At 40.5% G+C, this 22,385-nt stretch overlaps 1 protein-coding gene across 2 annotated transcripts in view; it reads right to left on the reverse strand.

Moving 5' to 3' along the window:
* Positions 1–2,114: 2,114 nt before the first annotated feature.
* Positions 2,115–22,385, reverse strand: part of ets1 (v-ets avian erythroblastosis virus E26 oncogene homolog 1) — a 39,168-nt gene continuing 18,897 nt past the window's right edge. For both annotated transcript variants that reach the window (XM_046864337.1, XM_046864336.1), the window contains 7 exons: positions 14,075–14,194; positions 12,715–12,915; positions 11,670–11,747; positions 11,214–11,456; positions 9,246–9,506; positions 6,319–6,437; positions 2,115–5,617 (listed from right to left, as the gene is read on the reverse strand). In XM_046864337.1, the coding sequence (XP_046720293.1) occupies positions 5,402–5,617; positions 6,319–6,437; positions 9,246–9,506; positions 11,214–11,456; positions 11,670–11,747; positions 12,715–12,915; positions 14,075–14,194 (1,238 nt within the window). In that variant the 3' untranslated portion in view covers positions 2,115–5,401. The remainder of the gene's footprint in view (positions 5,618–6,318; positions 6,438–9,245; positions 9,507–11,213; positions 11,457–11,669; positions 11,748–12,714; positions 12,916–14,074; positions 14,195–22,385) is intronic.

Here is a 22,385-nt window from a genome sequence, read left to right on the forward strand (position 1 = left end):
ATTATTTTCAAGAAGACTACTGGCATTATTTATTATTATACTGAAAGTATACATTTTCTAATAGACAAAACCTTGATTTACATTAACAAAGCATTTTGATAGCAATAGTCCTGTAACAATATCTCAAGTCACAATGTAGGATAATAGAAAGTTGCTTTTTTGCTCTCCATTAAACTGAGGTCCAATACATTGTGCTTAATCCCGTTATCGTACGTCCAGTGTTCCTGGAATGAGATTCAAACCTGACCAGGATTTGGATCCTGGAGGAATTTCTTTCTGTTAAAGTTAGCATTGTACAATACGGTTATTAACACTTGTGTTCATTTATTTCTAGAGATTCTAATACCCCAGCCAACCCCAAACACCCCACCCCAAACACCTAATATCTGACCTCATGGTTTCTTGTCTTGCCCCGATTGCATAGAGTTGCATCTTCACTTGCCAGCTGCAAACTTTCAACAAGACAAGAGCTAGAGTGAGAATGATAGCCCATGTGCGTTTTTTATTTAGACATGAGGAATTTATTGGAGCCTGGGGTTACAAATAAGTGAATGGCTTCAGTGTGCCTGTTTTAGTGCTGACGTCACAAGGGCTCTCCATAGAGGACACAGTCATTAACCAGGGACACAATCGAGCAAAGAGTCTCCCTCTGGACCTGCTCCTGAGTAAACCACAGGGACAGATGCAGTACTTGGAATCTTAGACCAGTGCTCCTGAGTCCCATTGCGGAAGAGTCATAGAACTGCACAGATGTGTGTACTCCCTATTTCAGTATTCCTTTAGGAAGAAATTTGGGGTTTAAATGTTTATTTGAATACTTTGAGTTGAGTAGAGAAATTCTCAATCATAGGATTCTCCATAAAACCTTCCACAAGTTTCCGCAGAAGAACAAGCACGACCAAGATTTCTTACATGTCCAAGATTTGACCATTTGACCTGATCAGATCTCGTCAATGATAGTTGGCTGGTGGGAAGGTTTGAGGTGTTTGAATTGTTGAAGTTAATTCAGAACTAAAATGCCTTGTTTCAGACATGTATCATAATATGATGTAAGTCTTCTATGTTCTCTGCTTGCTTGCCCATTTAACAGTTATAATTGTCCTCTGAAGATTTACAAAAACTCTGCTCATGTATTATATTACAACACTTGAATTCTTGATTCTGATTCCTCACAAGGTGTTGATTAAAATGCTCTAGCTAATATTGTAACAAGTATTGGTTTCTTTAGTAAGATCTCATACACAGGGACTTGAAAAACTCTATGTAAAAGGTTTTCTACTTAATAAATTAGCAATATATCGTAATTGATATTAATGTTTATCAACCACTAGCATTTTGGTAATCTTTACTGACATTTTAGGCTGTGCTGGTACTGGCAAATTATCAAGTTCATGTTGGTGACATTACCTCAGCATAGCAGTGGCTCTAATCACACAACCCAGTAACTGATTATTTGTCATCACTGTATATCTGAAACTTATACTTGCAAATTAGCTCAATTCATACCGAAAGTTATGGTTACATTGGCATTTGTACCATCTCATACCACTTCACTGACACGATTTGCATTTATTGATGTAGAACATTAGATTGAGTTTGATAACTTTCAACCTTTGGCATGAGAGTCTCTTCATAAAACAGTTACTGTCTCAGTATTGCACATTTTCATCTCCAGTGCTTCCAGTGATTAAGCACATTTAATCTGATTTCAATACGCAAACATTGATGCAATATTGCTATAATCTGATCATGAACTCATGAACTGCTAAATAATGGTGAGCTCAGACTTTGAGTCTGCTTTATGCTTGCTGAAGCTCAACTTATGTAGAATGACAGAAAATTTTCCATGGCCAGAAACACTATGTTCGCTTCGGTTCCTAATATATACACACAACCTGATATAGCTGTTAAGGCTGCGGGTGAAAGCTGACACATTTCAAGTAAGGTTTATAATAAACTCAACCACAAATCTTCCACAAAATCTGCAGAGCTACTGCATGCGTAAGCAAATCCTACCTGTGCGTGTATGTGCGAGCGTGTATGTGTGTGTCTCTTTGCAAGGTTGTCAATATTTCAGCTTTTTTTGCACAAATGAAAACACACAAACACGACTGTGATTTTTTTATGTACATTTTTATAACATAATTTTGAAGTACAATAAGAAATAGAAGATACCATTTATAAAACTCTCCGGCAGAACTTAATGATGGGCCAGCATCAGCCTTTTCTTTATATAACTGTATATGCAGACAGGTCTTTAAATTTCATATCAACTTCTTTTTCTGTATAAAAAAAAAGAAAAAAAAATCGCTACATTTGGTCATGCTCAACCTCAATTTCTTTTTTCCATGAAAGCACCAGCTGTCTGCGTCTCGTATTTTTAAAGTTTATAAAATATAAATTATTGAAAAATACTCAAATGTTTATGAACTAAATACATTAAAATTTTCATTTAACAAAAAAAAAGAAAAATACAGAAACACTATAAAATGTACAAAAAAGAACAACTGAATAAAAAAATAAAAAAAGTTTCCTCATTAATGGTTTTGTGATTTGCCCTCATCACAATTTTTTTGCACATGTGAATCAAAACAGCTTTTGAGACAGATGTTCGACGTTTTTATGTCCTTCGAAAGAATATACTTGACATTTACAGACATTTGCTTCGTAAAGCACAAAATAAAGACAGTAACATAATACCGAGTTATTTTCTGACATTGTGAAGCAGGAGTTAAGGAAACAAGATTACAACATTGCCATGTGACACCTTCTTAACATAAAACTATATCTATGAACCATCTCCTTTCCATGATAGATCCGGGATCTCAACAACCTTCGAAACGTCTTTTATTTTAGCAGTTTTTTTACTTGCTTTTACCCAAATTAATTCATAGTCAATGCATCAGGACAACATTGAAGCAAAAAGAGTAATGACTGGAATGTTGGGTTTGGTCCCTCAACAGCAAATTCATTCGGCTTGGAGACCTCACACACAGATTGATGTTATTACTGCTGTATTAGTGGCTTATTTGTTCATTTTGGGTCGTGTAATAAAACGTTTTGGAAACACAATCCGTACAAAAAAGACTGAATTCTTCTAACATCAAACCCATCGAGGCAGAAAGCCAAGCATATCACTGTAAACAATAACATTGTGTTAATGAGGCGTCTTACTTCAGAATTTCTTTTTACCCACAAGGCCCATGTGTTAAGCTGAACACAAAACAATACTGAAAGGCTAAAAAAAGCCAGAGTTGCACTGCTAGCAACAGGTTTAAAACAGAGTTTTAAACTCTAATGCTGTTAAAATGTGGCTTTAGTTTGGTCAGAAGGTGTTGATTGAATTTGTTATAACAGCAGCTCGGCGTGTCGTTCCAGCTGTGCTTCTACACACAGAGATTTTTTCATTCAGATTCTCTATATCTAATGACAATGATTTCAACCGAATATGGTATTACTTTCCATAAGGAGAAATTTATTTGACGTGAATGGAAGGAGTCTCCAGTGTTAGTGCTTTGCAGCAGTCAGGTTTTTCTGCCAGGCGACATCTTTGTGCTTTGGGGTTTTCTCTGTAAAACGACAAACTTTTTCCGGTAACAATTCTCCACAGCCTGGCGAGGGAATGGTTCTTGCTGCTATGACCTTAAATGAAAAGATTCTTTTAAATATTTTCCCCTGAGGGTATATCCCTGTGTTATGAGAGGAATAAAAGACTTTCAGGACATGCAGTTATTGGAAAAAATAATGCTTTATATTAGGCTAATCACGAAACCCCCATATATATATATATATATATATATATATATATATATATATATATATATATATATATATATATATATATATATTTTTTTTTTATAACAGCATGATCTGTTGTGTTTTTCTTTTCTACTTATAGCCTTTTAATACATTTTAGATTATTTGTGTAATTTGTTTGGTTGTATTTAGCTGTATTTATCGTTCAGCACATTGTCTGGGCTAATGCTATTCAGATCTAAAGCTGCCACTACTTCTGTAGCATCACTGGCCATTTCTTGAACGTAACGCACCCATGTCAATCTTAAAACAGTCTGAAACTGTTACATCCCTACTTTCCTATGCCTATTCAACATTGTCCAATACCATCCTATGCCCAAATCACTCACACAACCTTCACTTCAGTGATCACTAACTCCTGCGTCAGGCTTATGGCTAAGATCACTATTACATTCAGCCATATGTCCTTAGACACACTAAAACAAAAGACACAAATTTGGTCCCAGCTGATCAGGAAGCCTGTTTTCTGCATCTCATCTCATAAAATCAGTTAAATGACATTTCTATTGTGCTCTTTCTGCACCCCTTCACTTTGTCTCATGACAGGCAGCAAGGTTACAGATGCATTTACATTACACGTGCTCTCAAAGGACGGCGTAGACAAAACAAGACATGAGGGCGGATGACAAAGGAGCGGTAACAAAAACACAAAACTAAGGCAAAGAGATGCTTGAAGTCCTTTGTTTGAATGTTAAAGATTAGAAAAAAGGTGATCTGAGACGAGCCGTGTTTAACAGCTGCCTGAGTTGTGCTCGCTAAGAAGCGAAACACTCCTGCCCATAAGTCGAGGGCGGTTGTGTGTTCACAGCTTGCCGCCCTTGAGCAGAAAAAACGGCTACTTTCGGTCGTGTCTGTCACCCGTTCTCGGTTTGAGTGAGAGGCTTTTCTTTTAACTGAACGCATGAGTAAAACAGCAGTCTCTGGTCTCGCCTTCTGAGATTTCAGTTATGCGACTTGTACGTGAAGAGCCTACTTTACACGCATGGGGAAGAGAAGGAAAAAACACATTTTGGTACGATCCTTCATTTACAAATTGTAAAAAAAATAAAATAAGTAATACTGGCACAAACATATCAAAGAAAAAAAATGATAATAAAAAATAAAATACTTTAATCATTTTTGTGAGGTCCACTTTGAGGACTCGGAGACAGCAACAGTAAATTAATAGGAAATATTTTTGTATTTCTGTAAAGTTCCATTTTTGCTGTAACTTTGGCAACATATTTATGAAACTTTCCATCCATACAATGTCCACTTTAGGAACAAGTCCTTCATTCTTTCCTAGTCCCATCCCTCTCTAGCAGTCTGTTTTTAGGTGCTCTTGGGTCAAAATGGTGGCTCCGTAGGAAAGCGCACTGTTTTCTGGTCAGCGCTGAATTATGATACACACTACAGACTATGAACTTTGGTAACGTTTGAAATGGGTCCTTTTTTTTTTTGCGATAGCTGCAGTCACGAGTTCAAAACAAGACCGAAACCATGACTAGGTATGAAGACGGGACTTGGTTGGACCCAAAATAAACACCCACTGATGTGAGGATAAGGGAGGAAAGTCTCTTTGCCCCGGTACTCCCGGACTGTTCTTTCACTCATCCGTGTCGGGTTTGACATCCAGCATGGCATGCAGCTCCTCAGGTGTGTATCCCAGAAGGCTCTTTAAATCACACACGAAACGGTAGACATAGCGCTTGCCTGATGTCTTGTGGATGATGTTCTTGTCGTAGTAGTAGCGCAGACCACGGCTCAGTTTTTCGTAATTCATCTTGGGCTTGTTCTTTCTCTTGCCCCATCTCCGTGCCACCTTCATAGTAAATGCACAATTTCAATAAACACATACTTTATGCATGTTTTATTTCATAATCATTTATAAAGACTCTAAAAACGCAGTACATTTGTATTACAAATCTGAGAAATCATAAGGAAATGAGCTGTAGCTTGATTTGCCAATTGATTAGATCAATGTGTAGATTATTGGAGTGGCAGATCCCAACCTGTTTATTGTATCACCCCATGAAATACACCAGTCTAAATTAATATTCTTAATCACATTAAAGTGTTGTTACAGAAAAAATGTAATTCAATAACATGATCGATACGTGACATACTTTATTTTTATGCAGACTAGCTGCTTTTACTGGTGCATTTCCTGATGATGGCCACGATGACATTTGACAGGTTTCTCTAGACCACCACATGCACAAAACGGTGCATGTTCACAATTTAAATATGCAAATCACCTCTAAATGAGTCATTTTAATCGCTGCTCTAAACCCCAGCAAAGATGAAGCGTCCGGACATTCTGAATACTTCTAGTCCAGTACTAGACTGCATATGCAATTTGCATTAGAAGCTCAGTCTTGCCAAGTACTCTGCCTAATCCATGTCTGGATCTCTAAGCAAACAAAAGCTGCATTGTGACTATAGATGGATGTCTTGTTTTGCAGTTTGACCCAGTGTCTATCTCCCATGAGGACAGTCCTGGGTGCCCTTGTGACCTCTCACCTCGTCAGGGTCGGAGAGTTTGAACTCCCAGCCGTCTCCTGTCCAGCTGATGAACGACTGGCAGGATTTGTCTGTAAGCAGCTCCAGCAAAAACTGCCACAGCTGAATGGGTCCACTACCTACAGACATGAGCAAAAATACACATTTAGACGATAATTTAAACCAAGTAGCAAGCAGTTTGTGTGTGCATCTTTCCTAGTACAGAGCATGAAAATGCTAATCCAAATGACCCAAGTATTACATCAAACATCATTATTCGTTAATCTGATCGGTTTGGGACAACTTGTGACAAAGCGTCTGTGTTGCGTTGATGCAAAAATCTCGAAGTTCATTTTCCAGACTGGTGTGCAGACTGGAAAATTGCTAAACAGCCTCAGAGACAAACAAAGCCCTCAGTTCTTGACTGCTAAAAACTGTAAATTCCAGTCCTCTGACATCACTGTGGACTCTGCCCTTAAGCTAAAAATATGAGAAATACTGTAGACGTATACAATTAGGCATGTTACTGTGTGACTACAGTGCCTGTGTGTGTGTCAGAGCATGGCTATGTGAGAATGTGGGTGTGAGAATAAACATTAGCCGGCGACGGCTCTCTGCGATCAAGAACCAAAGTTTCCGCCTTTCGATGTTAAAAAGCAAGCATGTACCAGCAATCAAACGATGCTTGGTAAATCTTATTCCCAGTGTCACCAGACAAAGACAAAAGTAAGCGCTAACGTAGACCTGTTTGTGCTCATCTACAGCTCGCTTTCAATCTGCCTGTTAAAGATGAAGCGATACGTTACATCACACCTGCGCCTTGCATCAGTGACACAGGAAGGGAAAGGAAAGATTAAGAGAGGTTACAGCCCCTTGAATAAAGCTGTCTGATGAAATCGTGTTCGTATTCGGCTAAAAATACATCGACCGATTTTACATTCAAATATAAACTGTTGGGATTGGATTGTAATGGACTTTGATTGGCAGTGAAAAAAAATTTTAGGCTTTTAAATATAAATCTGCTTGTAATCCCCATCTCATATTCTCACCTGCTGTACTACTATTCTTGCAGATCGACCACAAGAAAACTGAAATAATGTACTGTAAGTCTACAAGCTGCAGGGTTCTGTGCACATCAAGAATTCGTCAAGCCTCTGGGGTGGGCATCGGTGTTAAGGCTTTAAGCCGAACACAGAAAAACAGGTTTGTGTTTCTCTCTTCAAAGATGTGTACCAGTGTTTGTGATTTGGAAGGTGAAATGTGAAAACCGCAAAGCTGTTTTTCTTCACCTTATCACCCACCCGCATCATCTATCTGTCTCATACACACTCTAACATTACTCTAATTACATAAAGACATGAAGCTGTGAAGACTAATGATGCTGAGATTAGGTTTTCGGGCACTAATGGCAAGAGAATGCATGTTTGCTTGAGTTTCTTTGTTCCCTGTTTCTCCACTTGATGTTACACAAGAAGCCGAGAAATCAGCATGTGCTTTATAAAAAAGGAAAAAGTAATATTGTAAATAATTTTATCTTAAAAAAAAAATAAGGTTATAATCGAAACATGCGTGCGTGTTGTGTCATGTCGTAGTTTTAAAAACCGTGTCATTGTATGCGTTTGTGGTGCAGGTTCAGAAAGCCTCCCAGAGATGAAACGATAAACACACTTTCAGGTTAAGTGCACAGGAGCTGCTAGCGTTTTTGTGCTGCACCCTCTGTTGCCAAGACGACCTGGGAAAAGGGTTGATGTGGGCCGTAGATAAGTATGTGCACATGAAGTAAAGAAGAACAAAAATGGAGAGGTGCAAAAGATGTCTTTCATTGTTTAAGTTGCTTTTTGGGTGCAAATTGGTGGAGAAAATGGCACACACACACATACACACGTACATACACTGACACACACTAAGAGAAAAGGCAGTAGTAGCAGCAGCTCTGAGAAATAAATTCAGAGCTTGCAAGTATCTTAGAAAGATGCTCTTGTGGTTACAAAACTGGTGCAAGGTGACGTTCTTTGAATCCAAAGCTCATCGTGGCCTACTAAGTAGCAGTGTGGATTTTTTTTTTTTAGGGCTCAGTATGTTTACTGCTACATTCCTTGTTTTTTCTCTCACAAAGATCGAAAGTACCTGTAAACACAATTAAGGGAGGAATAAACACCTGCAGGTGTGCTATTATAAGAAAATAATCAATGATGGAGATGGAGCCCTGGAGTTTTTTCATTCTCTAATTCACACTTTCTGAGAGGTTTTATTCTTATACCATAGCTGTTGGCAAGAAATAAAAAAAGAATTTGTTTAAACATTTAATAAGTAAGATTTGATGTTGAAGAGGGCGGTTCCTGTTATCAATGTATCACTAATGTAAGATTTTTTTCTCCTACATAACAATTTTGACCTAATTATAGATTATCGTCTGATACTAACACCATTGTTCTGCTAAGGGAGACTCCTTCCAAAAATATTTAGGTATAAAGAAAGCTACACTATTTTAAAAATGTAATTTTAACTACCTTTTTCCACTTGAAATACATTTATCATTAGTATCCTAACATATTGTGAAAAGTTCACTGTTGAAATCATGTGTAAGAATTGGCACATTTAACACACACACATGCACCTTCTGACCAATCACATCTGAGAATTCAGCAGTGGTGATCTGATCTGCCTTAAATTTTAAACCTACTGCATTCAGTTAATCGTTTCTGTGACTAACTTGTTGAGTTTCTGTGAATCACAAGTATCACTGGCCCAGTATAACCATACAGTTAAACTTTAACCCACTTACTGATGCACCTTAAGCCACATTTCTGAATGCGACTGATCTATAATGACTAATGCGTCTGATTCCTGTGAATCACTAAGTGATTAAACTCATTCTTTTGTTTTCTGGTGACTGACTAAAACCTGATTCAGGCGGCCGATGTAAATCTGAGGGAAAGGAATCTGACCTGTGTAGCCAGCGAGAGCAGCAGCTGGGATGACCGGCTTGTCCTTGCTGAGATCGGAGCGCTCGCGGACGTAGTCTTTGAACGTGCCTTTGGGCTTGTGGCCATGCAGGGCTGTGGGATAGTCCTCTGAGTCAAAGCTGTCATAGGAGGGGACGCGCTGCAGACTGTTGAACGACGACTGACTGCTCCATGACTGTGTCAGACGATCACAGCTCTCAAAGCTCTCGGTGCTCTCGAACGAGTCCTGGCCTCCCAGTTTCCCTAAAACGAGGCAGAGGGGGGGACAAAATATTTTTAAGCTTCCAGCCAAAGCTACAAGCAAAAATCATGCTCTCAAAAACAAACAGTCGCTCCAAAACACATTTGGGCTTTTTCCCAGCAACTCCAATTCAACACAGCTTTACAAGGTGCAATGTTTGGGAACTAATCTAGTCCAGAAGGTTTGATGTGGGAAAACTGAAAAGAGACTAGTGGTCACTGGAGCATAAGACAAGAAAATACCCAGAACCATTTACAACCATTCATGTGCAGTTTTCCATTTTACAACCACCATTTGCTCTTTTTTTTATATAATTGCAAGAAAACCGAACCCAGGTTTCTCTCTATTTTAAGCCAAAGCACAGATAAAAGATTAGTGCTAATTGAACTGCACTTAAGGAATGAAAGCTAGTGCACATTTTGCAAAAATAAAGAAAAAGCCAACCCTGAAATCCTCAACTATATAATAGAAGCCACATGTGGGATTTGGTAGTGTCATAAATACTTTCCCACGTCGAGGAAGAAAAAATAGATGCATACATTTTACTCCACGATTTACAGTGTGCAAAGCTTGGCCATGAGTGAAGAGGAAATAAATGCACAAGTGTCTCAACATGTTTAAGGTGGCACCTGAAGCTAGAAATGTGGCTTTTTTTTTTTTTTGGAGAACCAAAAAAAACCATTTGGGCTGTCATTCTTTCTCCGTTTGAGGAGTGGTAGAGCAAGCAGCCGTGTGGGGGAGTAAGTGTATAAGTGAGAACACACATCAAGAGTTTCGTGAGAAAAGCGCTTTTGACTCTTGACACCTTTGGTACCTTACGAGAAGATGAGGCGCTCTAAAAAGAAAAAAAAAAAAACAATACTGTCCCCGTTACCATAGCTCACTCCGTATATTATTACATAAAGGCAGAACTCTGGAGAGCTCTGTGGCTTTGCACATCAATCTTTGATGCAAGCAGCTTTGTTTGTCTTCTCTTTTTCCCCCCTCCCTTACTTTTTATTTTATTTATTATTTTTTTTTACTTTTGTACACCATGGTCTTCAGTATTCAGGCGAGGTGAACATAACCACAAATAAAACCACAATAATTCCAGTTGTTCTCTAGTCACTTAGGGACATGTGGTGGTGCAAGACGTGCATGCAAAATGAAAAGCACTCTGAAACCAATGCTGTGCAAACCACACGCCAGCAACATAATGAACCAGGGACATTGTATTGTTATGCATTTTTTTTATGTAATATGAACTGCAAATTAATGATAAATGATAAAACAACATCTATTCTGGTAAAACTTTTTTTTTTTTCGATTCGGTTACCAGTAACAGTTTGTTTGCATAGTTAATACAATTTCTCCTATGAAACATCATATTTTCAGTAACTATTTTATCTCATTGTGCTGGGACCACCAGGGGCAATCTGGTATAGCCAATTCTACTGCATGTAGGACATAGGAGGAAACCAGTGAACCCTGAGAAAGCCACACATGGAGCAATGCATCACAGAGAATGCCACAAGCTCAAGATGGAACACACGAACATGGAGCTATGAGGAAGAAAAATCCCACCAATTGTACCACTGTGGCCGGAATTGTAAAAGTATTGTAAAATATACTTCCTTCCTTTACACACCCCCAACCACCACCTGACACAGATTTGCTACTCATACACCCAACACACATGCAAATGCACTTCGCCCTCTGTGCCCCCTCACCTCTGCTGATACGACCCACACACATGTTGTCAGGTGACACTTCCTGTTTGACAGGGAAGTAGTCGCCCTGAAGTGGGTTGAGCGGTGTGTCGCGCAGAATGACGTTGGTGTATTCGTTCTCGTATTTCAGTGACAGCAGGTCTTCCGAGCTGATCGGATGCAGGGTCTGATAGGACTCTGTGATGAAGCCTGGCTCCGAGTACTCCGAAGGAGGGACGCACTGAGCGTGTTCGATGCCGTAACCTTGGAAAACAAATTAAAGCGGCAGGGTTAGAAAAGCAGGGGTCGGATATGGATATGGGTGTCTGTGTGTATGCACGTGTGATGGCTTTTATAAAATTACTGTCTGTCTTCATGCACTTGCACTACAGACTCAGACAAATCGATGCCCGGCTCATGTTACGGGCTTTGCTGTGGCTGTGAAACTGAAGGTGAATGTAGCTGACAGGTACTCACTGACAAAGTAGTCTGAGGTATAGCGAGATTCCTGGAAACCTGAGCTTATGCCGTTGACAGGGAAATGCTTCAGATCCTCTGTGTGGGAGAAACAAAAAATCAGTGGAACAAAAAAAAAACTGAGATCAAATTAGCATAATAGTAGATATACTAATGAGATTTCTTTGGGGTTAAAAAAAGATTTTAGTCTTCTGTCTGATAAGAGGGCTGCCTGACTAACGAAAGATTTTCCATACGTGTCAAGCAATCGATAAGTCACTATAAAGAGGGAAAAAAAACGTGCGGCACACGCTCTAAAGCCTCCTGCTGAAACGAGGTAGGAAAGAATCTATGCCCTGTGTGTGGGAAAGTGCTGCGGAGAATATTTATTCTACAAAAAAATGGAGTGGGAAGGATTTAACACAGCGTGTACAATGTGTTATTAATATACTGCTGTTTTGGAAATTATTGGATGCTTTTCTTTTAATAATTGAACGCATGATTCAATGCACCAACGCTGGAAAGTGCACGAGGTATTAGATCATCTTCATAAATGGCGATATACAGTGTAATGAGTGTGTTCTGCACTTTCTATGAAAACCATACATATGTTTTTCATGGGATTATTTGAGAAGTATGTTACTCCATATACAATGCAGAAACTTCACATATTATTCACATATTCTTATATTAACATCCAAAATAAAACACATCCTGGGAAACAATCACATGCAGTACATAGGAACTGTATTCTGTTAGTTAGGTACAATCAGTGATCTTGGGTCAAATTTGAGACTAGAAAGCTTATATAAAATCAGCTTCAAAAATTAAACATGATTGATCGGCTTGCTCCTTTCATTGATTAGGTGGATGCTCGTGGTCTACATTTTTTATTTTTCACCCATTTACAGAAGCTTTGTGCTACAGAGACCAGAGGCATAAGCAGAGCAAGTTTCTGCAGAGACTTACAAAATAAATAAATTCATTAAAACAAACTCAACCACCACACATTTGTTTGGAAACCACTCAATGTACCAAATCTGCTGTTTTAAATCTCTGGTGTTACCTTTCTGCATCATCTCTAAGTGCTCCCACAGGATGTCCCCTACAAAGTCGGGTGCCAGTTCTAGAAAGCGTTCCTTGCCCAGTGCGCAAAGATTGGCTCCACTCATGCAGAACTTGTGGAATTCCACGCTCTTCAAACTGAACTCGTTCACTGTCCACAACAACCATTCTCGAATGTGACCTTCTGTCCACTGCCGGGGGTCTGAGAGAGAGAGAGAGGGGGAAGCGTCACACTCAGCCTCCATTAGTGCTCCGGACGAGTTGCAAACCGAATGAACCGATTCGATAGTCTATGGACTAACATTTCATCATAACTTTTAAAAAAAAACTTAACTTTTTCATAAAAACAAAATTACTGTGGTAAAATTAAAACAATGGAGATGACGAGAATCAGACAATAATGTATAGAATGAAATAAAAATGTAAATTAATAAAGGAATAATATTATTATTACTCTATTATTATTATTACTCTAAATCCCCAAATCTTGAGTTTTTAAACATCAGTATGTCAGCAGGAAGTCATATAGATCATGGTTTAGCCTCAATGCCTGTACTTAGAAATTCAAAACTCAATAATTATAGCCCACAGGTCAAACAATTCACACACACGCACACACACACACACACACACACACACACACACACACACACACACACACACACACACACACACACACACACACACACACACACACACACACACACACACACACACGCACACACACACACACACGCACACACACATATATATATATATATATATATATATATATATATATATATATATATATATATATATATATATATATACACACACACACACATATACCCATATTCAACATAGCTATTTTCAATTCCAGACCCAACGCAGACGGAACCTCGCAGACGAAGCCACCCTGCGGTCTGAGTTAGTTTGGGAAATGTAATTCATAACAGCATAACTGTGCCAAATGCCTATCTTGCAAGATCTCTTTATAGATGATCTGCTTTGGGTAGTGCAAAACAACACAGTACAAGTATGTTTTTCTTCTCCATACTTCGTGTTCTTTCTAATAAAATATATATTAAGCTATTGTATTCTTTAGTACAGAGTTTTATATCAGACCTATAGCCGACCTCGGTCAACCGTTGATATCGTGTTGTAATAGTGGGTAAATAACACAAAAATTAAGAAGAACTAGAACCATATGACAGAGCATGCCTCGTTGATGAAAGTAGGTTAACGACTGTCTCTTATCAGGGGATTCAGCCGTAGAAGTCAAGATAAAGTATTGCTGAAGTGCCAGATATGCACACGTGATAGGTCTGTAAAAAAAGCAAAGTGTCAGATTCTTAGCGGTCTGTGAAACGTGCGTTTACCTTTAGGGATGCCGAGTCTTTGCTGCTCCTTGGTGAAGCCGCTGAAGGTGGCTTTCAGTGCCTGCGACATCATCTCTTTGCTCCCTGGAGTCAGTAGCGGAACATCTCCACATTCCAGATCTGTCCCAGACAAGCCGAAAGACACGTCATCATCAGACAGAGTTCAGACCAGCATTTTTAAATCACCACACACACACACACTGAGAAAGCATGTTAGACTATATTGACTTGTTACAGTGTCGATCAAATGCATTGTCTTAACACCAAGCCATGCAGAACCATGCATATAAAGGATGTAACTGAGATATGAATAGAAAGCTGCACAATAGTTGAGGTGTGAATCGGGGGAGGATAAAAATTATATGCGAGTGCAAAAGTGAGCCATCATGACAAAATGACTATGCATGTTCACTACCTTTGGATGATTTTGTCTCATGGGACATAGTAGGTTTAAATCTGAATAAGCATACGAGTATGTGCAATCAGTCATATTCCTTTATGGCACTAATCAAACTAAACACATGATCCCTGCAATACACAGCTGACAGAGAATTTTAATCAAGTAAAGCATTTCCATGGCTTGCTCATCAGGGAAAAAAGCGCATCATTCACCTTGACTGCTGATTTCTGTAAAGCTGCTTTGAGACAATGTCTGTTGTGAAAAGCGCTATACAAATAAACTTGACTTGACTTGACTTGACTTGATTAAATGCAATGTATTTAAGGAAAATAATGAACCCATGATGCAGTATCACTATAGGGGAAGTGGTAGCTCAGTGGTTACGATGTTGGACATACGATCGGAAGGTCATGAGGTCAAATTTGCCACAGCTGGATCTTAGAGCAATGCCCTTACCACTCATTTGTAGAAATGAAATAAGTGTAAAACCACTCTGGATAAGGATGTGTGTCAAATTTACCAAATCTTCAGAGGACCTGAATAGATTGCAGATTTCTACATTATTGCCAATACCACAATTGCGACCAACCTGATTACCAAATGATACACTGCACCACTCGAAAGCCATTGTGTGCTTGCCTCCCTGCTGACCTTTCAAATCCTAAGTTCTAAAGATATGCCCTAAAGCCTTGAAGAGGCAGCAGGTCAGGCTCTGATCTCTATTCATGACCATGTGTCCTCGTTTTAAGCCCTTGCCTCATGCCCTGTGCTCTGCACTACAGATTGACTTCAGTCACCACGACTCCATGGGCAGGGGTCAGAGGACATAGTGCTAAGGCAATGATGTCAGGAGAGAACAGTTGTGGCAGTGTTGAGTGGATGCCCAGTGGGACACAGAGGGTCTATTTATGAGTTAAACAGTACCCAATGACTCCTACTAACCCAATTAAAAGAGGACACTGTGACGGAGGATGGGAAGTGATGGGGAAACCCGCTGGAGGCTCAAAAATGCAATGACTTAAACCTAATACAAGTGGTATAGGTGATAGTGTTTAGGGCTTTGATTGATGTCATGTGACTTGATTTCAACGCATTACTGGGTAATGACGGTTGTATTAAAAAAAATTTCAGTTGAAACGTGGTCACGTGAGTAATATTTGATATGAAAAACTATTTGACATCAAATATCAAAAATAATACTAAACAATGGACTGCAAAAGACCAGAAGACTTTGGCCATTATGCTCTCTCTCTCTCTCTCTCTCTCTCTCTCTCTCTCTCTCCTTCTCTCTCTTTCTCTCTGTCCTCGATGTCCATCTTTCTTAATGTTCCAAAATCTTCCACTATAAGAAATAGTGAAGCCAGGAATGTGGAACAGCTGTCCCTTCTTTCTCTCTCTCTCTCTCTCTCTCTCTCTCTCTTCCCCCTCCTCTCCAATGCACAGTGACCCTCTCTGCAAATTTCTGACAGCGTTACATTAAACACGGCGTCTAAATGGAATAGAGCGCTGTGGCGCTCCGGTGTGATTCGATCAGAATGAGGCCCAGCTCTCTCCACTCTCCATTTTCAGCTCTTAATTGTGCATTAGCGAAACCCATTCTGCCCGACCCTGATTCACAACATTCACACACTGGAGGAGTAAAAAGAACACATTTTACGTTCCACATTAGCCAAAAGCTGCCACACAAAGCCTGTTTGTGAAATGAAAATGTTTAATGAGCGGTGTTTTTGTAGAAGATAAATGTTTCATTTGGACAGAGGGACGGCGAGGAGCAGCAGAGGCCCGTTCATTAGCATAGAACGTTGCAAAACATTGCATTTGCAAAACAGGGCTGAGAGCAGAGAGCTGGTTTCTTTGTCTCAAAAGCTGGAAATGTTGCACGATGAAGTCTCATCTAATTCACGGTGGGTGTTTTCCTGTATTATCTCAAAGTATGAACAAACATTTCAGCACGATTTCCTTTTCTCTGAGCGTTTTACGATTTCTCCAAATTGGAGGGTATTTTTTTGTGAAAATTCAGACTTCTCTCTCGCTCTTTTTCTCACTTCTTCCCCTCATGTTACCTTTGCGTTGCTTTCTCTTTTTTTCTCACCCACGCAGTCTAACCTGGGGCCCCATCCCATCTAATCCTACCTTAAGCAAACTTCTTGCTCTCAGACACATTATAAATGTCTTTTGCTCTTTAGTCACGATCAACAACAACAACAACTATTTAAAATTGTAGCTTTTTATCACATGCTATGTGTGTCTCAGACCTAACTCTTCAATGTTTTCTTTTTAGACTCTCAGATCTGCTGAAACTGTTAATTATTCCTCGCAGCTGGCCAGCATATTGAGTCCGTCATGCTGATTGGAAGGACAATAGCATGGCTCGTATATCATCATAATTGACACTTAGAACAGACAAATCTTCGAGCTTTGATGTCAACCCATAGAGCGCCATATGACTGAAAAAAGCTGTCATGTGGCATTGCATCAGTTGACAACCGTGAACAAAGTGATGTTTCAGTGCACACATGGAAGCTATATGTGAAGCGCATCACTAAAAAGGAACTTTACTAACACAGCACATAATCTTCTCACTATCATTTGCCTTAGCACTGCATACTAAAAGCTCCGTAGTGACACTGCAGGTGTGTACATACACTGTGTCTGTGTGCGTCTTGAATCCATGGCCACGTGGACCAAATTAGCAGCCTTTCTCGGCTTTGTGCCAGAACTGGGGGCCTTGAAATTGAAATTATAGTCACGGTGGTCTCTGGGAAGCAGGGTGTGGTGAGGAGGGGTGTGAGTGATTCACTTGTCTGTAACGTGAGTCCATCGCAAGACAGCGCATGAATGGGGCTCCACAGGGGGATGATATCAGCTGTATGGCGCTCCAGAGCCCCTCCTTTTGCTCTGAGAGCATTCATTCATAAAGATTGTCATGCTATTGATTCAGAGTTCCACCGACACACATACACACATACACACACACACACACAAAGTGGGCAATCCTGCAGAGTCGAATTGTTACTGTAAAGGGGGCTTATAAATAGGCCCAGGCCTGTGATTAAACTCTGGGTGTGTGTCCTTCTGATAGTGCGTGAGAGAACATGAGTGGGTGTGCAATAAAAAGTCACACTGTCTCAAGTGAGCTTTTCAAAACTCGGGACGATGAAGCGCCTGAATGCTTGCAGGGTCTGATTTATTTCTGTCTATATGTCAGATTAGCATATTGTACCTCTTTCCTTCTTTTTTTTAGATATTTGTGTGGGTGGACTGTGCTGTGCATATAAAAATCTCTAGGTCCGGTGACCTTGTTTGCAACAGAAGAGGTCAAATGACCAGAGAACGAACAAAACTTCCATGTGCATAAAGCATCTATGCTATAAATGACCATGCTAGCAGGAAACGTGTGCTGCCTTTTAGTCTCTGCAGGGGTCTGAGTGCAGGCTTAAAAGCCGCCCCTCCCTTGCCTGCCGTCCGGACGTGACGGTGCTATCAGACCCGTTTCGTTACAGATCTTTATCTTTCACTTTCTCTAGGAGCGTGTTAGAGGAAGGCTATAAAACCTGGCTAGGATGAAGAAGGGTTATTCACCCAGCTGGACTGAGTGAGGGGGTGTGAGGGGTGGATGTAGAAAGCGGCAGCAGGGTGCTCGACTCAGAGAGCCGCTTGTTCTACCTACTATTTGGATTTCCATCTGAATGGAAGAGAAGCCTGGACCAGGAATAGCAGCAGATACCAGAGCCAGTGCCAAGGCTGGCCACGATCACAAGCAAGGGGCTCTCCCGGCCCGTAACACTGCCACTATTCTTAGAAGCTGGACGCACCAAAAAACACATTCTTCCTGAACCAAGAGCGTCAAAGGACACAAGAGCTAAACGTTCTCTTTCTCGATTCCCATTTGCTCTACTTTTTGCTTTCATCGTCACTCATCACCATTTATTGCTAGTTCTGAGATTACTGAGTGATACATGAGTTCTCGGTAATGAAATTAAGATATGCTCTATATGCAGATTTGTCAGGGTGCTACAAGCTTTAACGACTTTAATCAGCAAAATTTGCATGCCGTGCGTGATAACCGCAAACCCCCAGCTTTATAGTAAGGTGTGCCCAATAGTTTGGCTTGCAGAAACATGGCTGCATTGCATGCTTTGCAGTTGCACGAGTACACACCGCAAAAAAAAAAAAAAACGGCATCCACAATTCCAGCAGTCGACATGCACGGCTCGGGAGACCTGCACTGTTTAGACCTTGGAAACAAACACACACAGAGTATTAAAAACAGTTTATTGGCAACGTCTTCCCTCTCAAGCACAGACCTCAGTGAAGTACATTTATCGTTGGAAGACACCACATAAATGCATAGCTGAGCAATAAACTCATAAAAGCCAGAGCGATGATTTTGACTGAGCAGCTTTTGTAGCACTCATGTTGTTGAATGAGGCCAAAAAAAAAAAAAAACGTGTGTGTAATTAGCAGTGGAGTGGCTAATGGTTTCTGCTTGCTACGAGGCCAGCCGAGGTCCAGCAGACACATATGCACTAAATGAATTCCCTGCAGACCGCAGTGTTTTCATGTAGCATGCCACACATTCTTGCCTTGTTTTACTATCGCTAATGTGAAGGGCTTTGCATTCGTGTCTCACCCTCTCTCTCTTTCTCTCTCTCTCTGCATGTTCTTAATTCGCCAGTCGCAAATTGAAATTGTATGTCGTGAGTCTAAGTTAAAGAACGTTTTCATTTAGCAAATCATTTATATACATGTTGAGTCTTGAATTGCATGCCTGCCAAGATTAGAATCCAAAAATGAGTTTGCATGAAAATGAAATTCTATGTGACACAATTTGCTTCCTGCAGACGACATCTGTTTCGGTGGGTTTCTTTTGGTATCAAAGTGTGACTCAACAACAATGAAATTTTCAGCAACAAACCTGAACATCATGTGGACAAAACAAACCAAATGTGCCAAATGTTTTTACGAAAATGTTCCACTAGGTTCACATTTTATCTGGATATGATGTAAACACATATTTCAAAATACGTTTTTTTGCATAAAGCAGGCTACAAATGGTTAACGTTATTCAGATGTTTTAACAAGAAAAGGCTCTGTGGATCACACAAAGCTAAGCGAATGTGTCACAGAGTAGATTTCATTACAGTGCGTGTCTAGGAGTTAATCCAGATGCCTGTGCCGATTGCCGCTGGTTGTTTTCGGACCTGAGACTCCCTGTTTCTCTGTCAGAAATGCTGTGAAGAGGGTGAGATAAAGGAAGCCCAGCTACAATGGTAAGAACATATGTCTCCTGTCACATTGATCTTCAACACAGAGATCAGATTTCTGATGGTACCATAGAAGTTTAAAACAGGCATAAACCAGAGTGCGTTTCTTACATGCCTCTGATGTCCAAACCAGATTCCATTCAGAATACATTCAATATCTTTGCATTATGATTTATCAAAACTTAGACCACAGAGCCAACAACAGAGCTTGGCGTGTTAAGAAAGACACCGTTTGAGCTGGCTTAGTCACCTCCAGAGCCGCCTGCCACCCAGTAGAAAATCTGGAACTCACCAGTGGGTCTCTGAAAGTTCCACATGCCCTAGCGACTAAGCAAAGAGGGGGTGGGGATAAAGGTTGCCCCCTGAGACTCTGACTCAGTAATTAGCCTGCTACAGGCGGCTGGGATGAGACGACGTAGCAGGAGACAGGCACCACATAAGGAGCCGGGAAGACTCTGCAAAAATAACGAAGCATGTAGGCCACATAGGGAGAAAAAAAGATGAATGGGAAGAGCAGGACAGATCAGGAGTACGGATGAGATGTAAAAAGTTGAAGGGGGAAAATAATTCTGGCTTGTTTGTTCTTCCCCGCTCTGGGACACGCTGTTACTTTTGTTTTTGTTTTGGTCTTATGTGGAGCTGTGGAGCCCATGTTGGCTTTTTGGAAGCCTATAAATGGGTCACGTTGGCAACAAGTTTAATAAAAGTATGTCCTTCTAACCCATGGCTGATCCAAAATGCAGTGACGCAAGCTAAGATGTTTTAAAACAGTCATTGATAGTAACTGTCTGTCAGTCTGGACTACTCTCACACATGCTTACTATTTAGCACAGAGTTGTTCCTGAAGGTAAAATGCTCCCTAGCCTGCTTTGATGACTACACGTTAAAGGGAACAATAAATATGTGTGGTCACAAGACAGGCACTTTGAAAGGGGAGGCTTTTAACCGGTGCACATTCTGCCAAGAGGGAGTCGTTTCACCAGCATACACAACTGCAAAGTTGTCTAAGACTCTTTAATCGAATAACCTTACCCGAAAAAAACAAGATTTGTCAATTGACAGTGTCTTAATTCCCCCAAATATAATATGATCTATAGCACTATGGACGCTAAGTGTACAAGTTTAGACACTCTGAGCTCTGGCATGCCTCACACCTCTCATTAAAACACACACACTTTCATTCGGACTCGTAAAACATTCAGAGTCCTGCTAAAAACGAGCCAAGGCATAGTCATTTGTTTTGCTTTACCACCAACCCACATCATATGATCACCGATCACCAAGCCTCATGTTTGTACAGCTGCCAGGCTGCTTGGCATGCCCAGAGTCTGGCAGAGCAAGCCTGGGGCAAGAGTAACACCTCCGGCTGGATCGTTTACAATTCACGGAAACATCACAGCTACGAGCTACTAGGCCTGGAATCAAACAGACACCTGTGTTACAATGGATGCAGAGCACATACTGCTGGCAAGGACTGTGTGGTCATTTACCGTGTAAGATATTGCATCTTTATAAAGCTAGTGTGTATAAGTACAGATGCTGATGAGGCAGCATCTTAATCAGATAAAAGCAGGCAGCGGGCAGCCCACCCAGCCCTTACACATTCCTGTCACTCACTGAACCCTGGTTTTCAGCTAAGCAAAAAAGAAGAAAGCGAAAAAGAAAGCAAGCAGCACCCTCATCAAGAGCTACTTCTTTCTGCGGCCTGAAAAACGAGTGGGTGGGATGTGACCTCTGGCTTTCTCTCATGTTGTTGCTGACCCACTTGGCCGTGCTAAGTACTCTTTGGTCAGAGATGAAAGCAGCAACCCTGTCGTCAAGCGCTTTGACACTACAAGTTATAAGCGCACATCTCGGCTCTTTCTGTACGCTCGGACTTTTGATATTGTTTTGTTTTGCAGAGCCGTCATGCTGGTGGGAGCGATAGCTATTTTAAACAAGCCTGCCTTGAAATGGCTTGAAGGCACCATTTCCAGATCAGTGCTACGCAAGCATATGGTTCATGTTTGCCTCCAGTTCACAGTGGCATTATGTTATATAAGTTGGACTCGAAGCCTTTGTGGGGGTCTTCGGAGAGAGAAAAAAAAACTCTGTCCTACCCTGCATTGTTTATTAACTAACAAGAAGTGCAAATAAGATCATATTAAAGCGCGTCTATTTGAGAACCTAAATGCGCTCTTCGAAGGTCATTGCACTTATTTGGAGCCTCTATTGTCTGTTCTTCCTCTATTTCTCTTGAGTAGATCAGCTTTAAGATAATCGCTGTACTGCATATGGCTTTACCGTGCCACTTTCTCTCTTTACTTGTATTAAAAGAAAGGCTAGTACAGTAGTTTTTCATTATAAACCTAGTTGTGAGGGGGCACTGAAAATGTTATGCTAGCACAAGGAAGAAGCTTATTCATTGAAGTTCACCGCTAACCCTCATCGTTTTTTCATTTAAGCAAACTTCTCAGAAATGTGCAAGTACTAATTCTGTCCTGAGTGTCACTAACAGAAAGGGCTTTTTCTTTACATTCTCTTGTCCTCCTTGCTGTGTGTTTGGACGACATCTCGGCTAATATGCATATACTAATATACTAGCATACTTTAGTTGCCCCAAAGTATGAACAGGCACAATATGTGAATGAACACACCAGATGAC

Source organism: Silurus meridionalis, chromosome 13 (genome assembly GCF_014805685.1).
Source record: "Silurus meridionalis isolate SWU-2019-XX chromosome 13, ASM1480568v1, whole genome shotgun sequence".
Classification (NCBI taxonomy): Eukaryota; Metazoa; Chordata; class Actinopteri; order Siluriformes; family Siluridae; genus Silurus; species Silurus meridionalis.